Raw genomic sequence first — 9,501 nt, 5'->3', positions numbered from 1 at the left:
TTGTGCTGCAGCCAGCCAGATTTGGAAGCAGGTAAAAGATGAAGACTTTTTTTTCTTTTTTTTCCAAAAAGCCAATAAAGGAGTAGGGATTTTTTTCTCGTTGTTCAACCTCAATGTCTCCTAGACAACTGCAAATAAACTTCAAATAAAACTCTGGCCATGAAGACTGCTCATTTCAGGCACGCAGGCTACTGTTGTGTCCACCCCTGCATTTTTTTTAAAGCTATTTGATATGTTTTCAGGACCAGTACCTTGTGCAATCATAAATTGTATTGCAGTCTGTTCAACTTGTGTTGATTTTTTTAATTGTGTTGCAAAAATAATTTGGCTTCTTGTTTCCAGCCACAATAAAAATTGTCTAGCACTTTGTTTAATCATCATGAGCATACAAACTGAGTGTGGATGGAGTGTGTGAATGGCATGGAGCTCCATGAGCTCAAGCCCTCAGGACATGGCATTGAGAACACTTCCTTCTGTGATGAGGAAGAGGAAGCCCGGGTATGTGTTAATTCCAGGACACATCAACATTTTCCCTCTCACCGTGGAGGTGAAATTAGTCCTCAGATTCTTCAGGAAGATGTTCTCTCAGATGAACAACAAGAACCGGTGTATGAAGAACATTCCGTGGATTACAACTTCATGTTGGCATTGGTATTCCTTGTCAGTGGAATTGCTTTAGTTGTAATTGCCTATGCTATACCAAGGGAGGCTCAAATCAATCCAGACCAGGTCACAGCACGCCAGATGGAAAAGTTGGAGATGTACTATGCACAGCTTGGGGCTCACCTTGATAAGTGCATCATTGCTGGACTTGGGTTACTTACTCTGGGTGGGATGCTCTTGTCCATTTTGCTAATGGTTTCTCTATACAAAGGCGAGCTTTATCACCGCAGAAGTTTCAGCATCTTAAGGAGATCTATGAAGTCGTATGGCTCCATAAACATGAGGCTGGGACAGTTGGCATCCGGAAATGGAAAAGAACCTATTGTGGAGTGTGATTCAAATACAGACACTCATAATGCACTGAGTGCTGAAGGAATGCAACATCTAAGGCAAACTTAGTAGTACAAGCTTACAGTGCCTGCCACTGAAATGGCCAAATCTCAAATGGCTCCTTACTTTCTATAGACTGTAAGTACACTATGACTGTATGTACATGAAGAGACACTTTGATCTGAATGGTACCAAATATTGTTTTCTGCATTCTACATGGCGATCTGTCTTGTCAAATTTGGAAGTTTTTGAATCTTAGTTGAAATAATAGAAGATCAACCTGGAGGAGAATACAAGAACACTGAATATATGAAACAGTCCAGGAGTGTCCTGGTCTTACAGAGATTAGTTTTTCCAATTGACTAGTATACAAAATTCAGTACATGAAGGTCTTAAAGTAATTGGTAAATTATTTGAAACCGGTTTGTTAAATTGGATACAAGGCTAAACTCTCCATTGCTGTGGTCCTGAAAGACAGCAATCTGATAACCCTTGCTTACAACATTGCCTTAAACCATTATATTCTGTGGATCAGACTTGTGAATTAGGATAGGTTTTGTTATTTAGAATTTGGGTGGTTTGATTTGTAGTGAAGCTTTTAATATATACAGCAGTGCACATGAATGTAACCAGTTGCAGCTTTTGCATTATACAGTGTCTTTTATACTGATCCACATATTTTATATGTAGGAAATGCATAAATTACTTGAAAATATAGTATATTCTACAAAGGAATTATCACAAAAGTAAAAATATCCACACTTGTATTATAAGTTTACTATACGTATATAAGAATACATTCTGAAAAGAATAGTTATAGCCAGCTTTTGAGTTGCGATATAGTAACTACTTGACATTGTGGAAACTTAGATAAATAGCCAGTTATGTTTGGCATTAAGAACCGGGGGTACACAAACTTGAGTCAATAAGAGAAAATGATTATAGCCAGCTTTAAGACGGGCATTTTATTTAGCACACACAACATCTAGAGATATTTTAACTATGGCCAGAGCAATTTTTTTTATATTTTTTATTTATTTATTTATTTTTTATTTAAAGGTGCCATAGAACTGGTTGCTCAACCAGTGAGTTACAACCCTAATGTGGGTTGTGGGCCCTTTTAGGTTGGGTCATGGATTGCTCGGGGAAGAAAATAATGTTGCTAAATGCCAGTTATAAAGCTTGCTAGTCTTTTGAAAATGACATCACCCCTGGAAATTATACCTTATAAAACTAGACATGTTAGAATTTGTCTAACTCGTATTTTAATACGAGACCGGGAGCATGTTCTATTTAGCCAGTAAAGTTTGACTCTTTAAATCCACCATTACACAAATGCATTCCTGGTAAGTTATTGTTAATTCAAAGGAAGTGATGTCATATGCGCAATGCTTGAAAGTCTGCAGCATTTCTGGCTTCGTCTGCCTTGCAAAGTTTGCACATTTTTAATGATTTTTTTTATTCCAAAACAAAATTAAAACCAAAGCATGCCTCCTAAGAGGTGTATCGTTCAAGGCTGTTCAAGTGTAGCCAATTTAAAAAAGCAGAATTTCAATCCATTATAGCCCAAAGTCGGCAGGACACTTATGGAATGAATAGGTCCGATTTGTACAGACAAAGAGAGGTAACTTCAAGCCAACAGGATGGTTTGGTGTCTGCTCCATACATTTTGATAAAGATAAATTTGTGAGGCAAATTCACATAGGATTTGAGTGGCATCTGGTACGTGGAGCAGTTCCTATGATCTGGAAACAAAAGTCAAAAGCGCCATCCCAAAGAGCTCACCACACAGTAAGTGTCAAGCTTGTGTTAGGCACTTTCACTTTCATCACTGGAGCCAGCAGAAGCAAGTGACGCATTGTGCCATATGCATTGTGTGCAGTGAGCGCGCAGTAGCCAGGAATTTGTTAGGGTTAACCTCCAAAACTAAGTTGCTCATAAAACTACAACCTTTTCTGGCTCTAACAGTACCAATTAGGACCATGTAGACCAGACCTGGGCATTTTACGGCCCGCGGGCTGCATCCGGCCCTTTGGTTCATTCTGACCGGCCCGCGTAAGGTTAATTAGAAATTACAAAATAAACGTATTTTCTAATTTTACCCCATGCATGGACTGAATGTGCATTGCTTTTATTTTGAAGTTGTGTTCAACAAAAACGCAATGCGCGCGACATGAACATGACATGAAATCCCACGAAACCTAATCCCGCGATAACTAATTCCGTAATTTGTCCAGACCAACCACAAACTTGTACGTCATCCTTCAAACAGTCCAGCCAATCACATAGTGTGACGTCACCAGCAGGCGCCGGAGCCCGAGCCGATCTGTGGATCTGATACCTACACCGAATCGACGTTGTTGGGAGCAGATCACAAGAAGACTTTAGCCCTCAAAATGTCCGCAAAAAGAAGAAAGGTAGATGCCGAATGCAGGGCTTTCAACAAAACATGGACTGCTAAGTATTTATTTACTGAAGTCAGAGATAAAGCCATGTGTTTAGTTTGCGGAGAGCAGATCGCCGTGTTCAAAGACTACAATTTGAGTCAGCATTACCAGACGAAGCACGCTGAGAAATACCAAAACTTGACTGATGCTGAAATAGCGCGGACATCGGAAGCTTTGCTGGCTAAGCTAGAAAAGCAGCAAGGCTTTTTTACCAAGCGTCACACATCCAGGGATGCAGCAACCAAGACCAGCTTTGTGCTTTCCCACAAAATCGCTAAAAACAGTAAGCCATTCTCGGAGGGGGAATTTGTGAAAGAGTGCTTGGTGGACTTGGTACTTGATATTTGGAGTAGAAAGACAATATTGTGATGTCTTTATTGTGTTTTGGGGTGAATGTGACTGAAAAAAATGGTACAAACGTTCACATTTTGTTAACCATTGTTTTGGGAAATTTGATTGAATAAATGACTTTTTTTTGTAAGGCAACCTCATTTTTTCCATACTCTTACCAGTCTTAGCAGCTTGTAAAAACAATGTTATTTACTGCTTTATATAAAGAAATACAATTAATATTATGCAGAATTTAGTTCAGCCTTTTGGTCCGGCCCTCCACAAAATTTTGTTTCTCATGTGGCCCCATGGAAAAAATAATTGCCCACCCCTGATGTAGACCCTTTCTATTTCGTACTACAATGTTAGGTAGAGGTGGGGAGTCGGCGTGCAGTTACGGTTATTGATTTTTACTAAAATCACCTTATCTCTGCAACTGTAAAAGATTTTTACAACTCCACGCTCTCATTCAAGTACTTTTGCAACTCTCCCTCCAGACTACAAAACAGCCATTGTCAAGTATACCTCTTTCCTCTAATTTACAGTGTGATAACTGCCTAACTCTGAAATCAGATAAGAAAGCTCTGCGGTCCAAAATTAAAAGGCTGGAATGTAAAGTAAAAGAAAAGGAAACACAAATACAAGTCAATCAGAGCAACTGGGTGAATACATTTAAAACTATGGTTGATTCTCCAATAACTGTTTCAGCAGGTAGATATACAAGTTTTATTTCTTTATTTGTGCTATTTTCTTTTTAAGTTTCCTTTATTTAATCTGACTTCAAATCCGTTGCATTCCTAAGAATGTAATGGATCTGGTGTGCTTAAAACAGCACTTAACATTCTCTACTCTCGGCACCTAAAATCTCATCTCATTATCTCTAGCCGCTTTATCCTGTTCTACAGGGTCGCAGGCAAGCTGGAGCCTATCCCAGCTGACTACGAGCGAAAGGCGGGGTACACCCTGAACAAGTTGCCAGGTCATCACAGGGCCGACACATAGACAACCATTCACACTCACATTCACACCTACGGTCAATTTGGAGTCACCAGTTAACCTAACCTGCATGTCTTTGGACTGTGGGGGAAACTGGAGCACCCGGAGGAAACCCACACGGACACGGGGAGAACATGCAAACTCCACACAGAAAGGCCCTCGCCGGCCATGGGGCTCAAACCCGGACCTTCTTGCTGTGAGGCGACAGCGCTAACCACTACACCACCGTGCCACCCGGCACCTAAAATAAAATTATTAAAATTATAATTATTGTTATGACACTTGTGTACCATCCCCTTGTAGCTTTTGTTGTTGTTTTTTTTTTTTTCAAAAGACTTAGTATCAAGAGCACACACCATTGCAGAGAATATTACGGAGTCAGTGTGGACACAAAAGAAGGCAGTGACGTATATGATGTCGCACATGCAGGGCCTCTGACCTCTTCACTCTAACAATGGCGGATAAGCTTTGTGATTTTTGGAACAGAATTCAGATGCAAAAAGAAATTCTTTTTCAAACCAATTTTTTATCTATCGGTGAACTTTACAACCTATTTGAGCATATCACACAAAACCTGGGATTTTATGATGCCATTTTCATAAGACTAGCACTTTAACAACACAGAAAACCATGGAAAAATGACAATGAAGCAAATTATTGTTTCAAAAAAGGGGGGAAAATAACAGAATGCTCCCTGTAGCCAATGAAAAATTCAGTCATGTCATGTTGTGCGTCCAGTCATCTCATCTCATTATCTCTAGCCGCTTTATCCTGTTCTACAGGGTCGCAGGCTAGCTGGAGCCTATCCCAGCTGACTACGGGCAAAAGAGCGTCCAATCAAATTCAGGTAGTTGTTGACTTACGACCGATCGACTTTACGACCGTCTGGTTATGACTGGCAAGTGTTTCCCAGCTGAGCTAGCTGAGCGTACGACAGTTTCCCTCCCAGCTCCCGGCAGCACCTCTCGCCGCATACAACAGTTTCTGCCCCAGCTCCAGGCACATGCGCAGTCTCTCTCGCGCTCCCTCGCGCACTCCATCATACAGTTTCCACCCCAGCTCCAGGCACATGCGCAGTCTCTTTCGCGCTCCCTCGCACACTCCGTCATACAGTTTCCGCCCCAGCTCCAGGCACATGCGCAGTCTCTCTCACGCTCCTTCGCGCACTCCATCATACAGTTTCCGCCCCAGCTCCTGGTTTATGAAACGAGCAAATGCTCCCGCCAGCCCGAGCGCTGCAACAGCTGATGATGACATAGACGACCCACAGCCAAGCACCAGTGATGCCAGCAGTCACTAAATTTTGTATTTTGCTATGTTTTACATTTGTATTTTGGTATGTTTCAAACTAAAATGTTTTCTGTTTTTCACACCTGTATTTCATATTTTTTGTTTTGCACATATTAAACAAATTGTACTGTACGCAGTGTAGTATGCAGTGTTTGACTTAAACCAAATGAGCCAAGGTAATGAAATAAGAAAATGTTGATAAAAAAAAGACTTTAAGATGATTACAATATCATTACACATCACAATATACTTACGTTCATTTAACATAGGCTGACTTACGACCAGATCGGTTTACGACTGGTCAGTCGTAACCAAACGCAGTCGTAAGTCGACGACTACCTGTACTGTTAATTTTGGTGTTACTTCATCTGTAAACAATTGGTGCTAATATTGAAAAACAGAGTAGAATTCCCTCTTCTGATAAAAGTCTAGAAAAAAAACTATGTAAGGTAAATGAAAAGATGATAACCAGCATGGGTTATGCAGGCGACAGTGTGCTTTGTTTGAGTTATAAGCTGCAGAAACCTGGAAGCCATCAAAATCAATAAAGTAGGCAATTTAGGCCAAGTTTACATTAGACCGTATCTGTCTCGTTTTCTTCGCGGATGCACTGTCCGTTTACATTAAACCGCCTGGAAACGCCGGGAAACGGGAATCCGCCAGGGTCCACGTATTCAATCCAGATCGTGTGTGGTCCGGTGCTGTGTAAACATTGAGAATACGCGGATACGCTGTGCTGAGCTCTAGCTGGCGTCGTCATTGGACAACGTCACTGTGACATCCACCTTCCTGATTCGCTGGCGTTGGTCATGTGATGCGACTGCTGAAAAACGGCGCGGACTTCCGCCTTGTATCACCTTTCATTAAAGAGTATAAAAGTATGAAAATACTGCAAATACTGATGCAAATACTGCCCATTGTGTAGTTATGATTGTCTTTAGGCTTGCCATCCTTCCACTTGCAAGTGGTAAGTGATATGCACTGAGATCACACACACAGCGGCTCAGTCCCGAATCACTGCTCGTGCACTATACTCGCGCGCTCTGTGAGCTGCGCAGGGCCGGAGTGCGCACCCTCCAGAGGGCACTCGCTGTTCAGGGCGGAGTGATTTGGAGCGCAGGATGCCTGCGGAGCCGAGCGTATCCGTGTATTGGTGTTGCTGTGTGCACGCGAATCGTGTATTGGTGTTGCTGTGTGCACACTAATCGTTTTAAAAACGTTAATCTGATGATCCGCTGATACGGTCTAATGTAAACCCCACCTTAGAGACAAAGCACTGAAGCCATAAAAAGAAGCCAGCTGAGTTGTGGGGGGGAGGGCTTTCCCCCCTCCCCTTTTCTTTCAAAAAGACCCAGCCAGTTATAGAGGATCTCCTTTTAACTGCTGCTGTCGACGTGACCAGAGAGATCCGTATTAATCAAGTGCAAAGTTAATTATTCACATATTAAATATATGCATTGTATTCAATGATTCTCCACTGTAAATACTTACAGAATGAGGTACAATTTTAACAACCCAATATGCAAGTTGATTTATTTCCTGTTCTCTGAGATAATAAATGATGATTATCCAACTTTATTAGGCCTATGCAATGGATCATTATTATTATTATTATTATTATTATTATGAATAGCATTATAATGCAAAATTTAATATGCATTTATTTGTTTATTTCAATATGATAAATAACTTTAGTGTAGTGTTAGGTCACAACTTGATGCCCAATATAAACTGTGGGTCCTGAAGCAAAACCAGTTGAGAACCACTGCCATACAGTGCATTTCAACATATTTAAAATGTTCTCTGATGTCTGTAATAAAATGTATGTGAATTTGGTTGGGGTGAAAAATGCCTAGTTACATGCCCATTTACAACCCTATGATTTGGCATTAGAATGAAACAAGCTGTATTCCCTTTTTTGGCCATCCCATTAATATGTTGATGAGCTCTGCTCTGGTTTGCAGCGTAGTTGTTCACATAGGCACCATGATGGCAAGGGTTGCCAGATATTTTCTGCTATATCTCAGTCAAGTAGTGATGTAAATATCATTCATGAATAGCAACTCTCCAAAGCAATTTCAAATTTTGTGGCCTTCTGACAAATTTGTGCTCATAAAGGAAATTTCCACAGTTCAATCTGACAGCCCTGGTGATGGCTCACACAGAAGCAACATGTCAAAATAGAGAGTTCAAGTGGATATCTTTCCAAGCAACTGAACTAGTTAGGCTCTGAGTTATGTCTTGTTGATGAAATATAACTTAGACGTTTACTTGCCTAAGGGACTGACAAAGATGTAGCTTATATTGTAGATTTAAATGACAACACAGGATATTTCTTGATGGTTCAGTTCGTGTCCAGACCAATAGCACTGGCGTGTCCAGATGCAGTGGCCCTGCACTCTCCATATTAATGTTATTTAGTCACCAGTGCAAGTTGTTCATATAGCCATGAGGAACTGCTTAACATCAGGCAAAGTTGTGAACAACAACTTTTCAACCAACTGTAGACATTTTGCTAGTATCAAAAAAAAAAAAGAGGTAGCCAGAGCACTAGTAGTTCTGTGGATCACCACACCAGCCAGAAGGACACAAAGGTGATGCCATGAGAAAAAGAAAAAGCATGGATGGTGTGCCGGCAGGCCAGGCTACAAAGTACTCTGAATAGACCTTTATCAAGCATTTTCCTCACAAATGTGCAGTCACTCACTAACAAGATGGATGGAGTAAGGTTGTGGTTCAACATCCAGAGATCTCTGAGGGACTGCTGCGGACTGATTTTTATAGCGACGTGGCTCAGTGCACTGGTTCTCGACGGGGCTGTGTAGCTAACGAACCGGCTGCTGCACAGCACAGACTGAGCAAAAGATTTTAAGAGCAGGAATGACAGGCTGTATATCTAGATCAACACACTAGTGCACCAGCCACGCTTAATATTTGAATTTGTGCAATGACCGTTGTCATTGCTGCATTCTTCACAATACCTGCAGAATTGTTGATTAGCCTGAACTTGAATGTGGGCTGGTGTATACAAAATTTGGGGGGATAAATATTAACGAGTCACAACTGTCATGAAACGGTTTAGGGTTTTGGAATTGGCCCATTTTCCCAACCTCTTTTGCATATGCAGGATTTGCATTTGAAAGAGGAGACAAAAGTAGTGACGTTTATATGCACGTTTTTTACATTCACAATGAACTGGCAATTCTGAACGTACCATTTACATGTGTCATGGAAACTCTCCCAAGCAAAAATTATTCAAAGTGATTCAAAGAGAGATTCAAAGAGGTTGCAGAAAAGTTTAGACCTTTTATTACATCAATTAATAAAAGCCGAGTCAGTCTGTAGAGTGAACTGGTTCCAAATCTCAAACCAAGGGAGTAACTTTGATTTTGACATTGGTAGGGACACAAAAGCGATCCAAGGCAGAGCTTCTGAAAGGTGTTTT

At 41.0% G+C, this 9,501-nt stretch overlaps 1 protein-coding gene across 1 annotated transcript; it reads left to right on the top strand.

Annotated features, from left to right (window-relative positions):
* Positions 1 to 402: 402 nt before the first annotated feature.
* Positions 403 to 1,062, top strand: tmem74b (transmembrane protein 74B). The gene has a single exon (XM_060918200.1). It carries the CDS (start codon positions 403 to 405, stop codon positions 1,060 to 1,062), a length of 660 nt encoding a protein of 219 aa, XP_060774183.1.
* Positions 1,063 to 9,501: the final 8,439 nt, after the last annotated feature.

This window comes from Neoarius graeffei, chromosome 4 (assembly GCF_027579695.1).
Source record: "Neoarius graeffei isolate fNeoGra1 chromosome 4, fNeoGra1.pri, whole genome shotgun sequence".
Taxonomy (NCBI): Eukaryota; Metazoa; Chordata; class Actinopteri; order Siluriformes; family Ariidae; genus Neoarius; species Neoarius graeffei.
This window is presented reverse-complemented; position numbering and strand designations above follow the sequence as displayed.

Excerpts from the sequence above, each read along its gene's own strand:
- tmem74b (XM_060918200.1), top strand. The coding sequence starts at position 403 with ATGGAGTGTGTGAATGGCATGGAGCTCCATGAGCTCAAGCCCTCAGGA.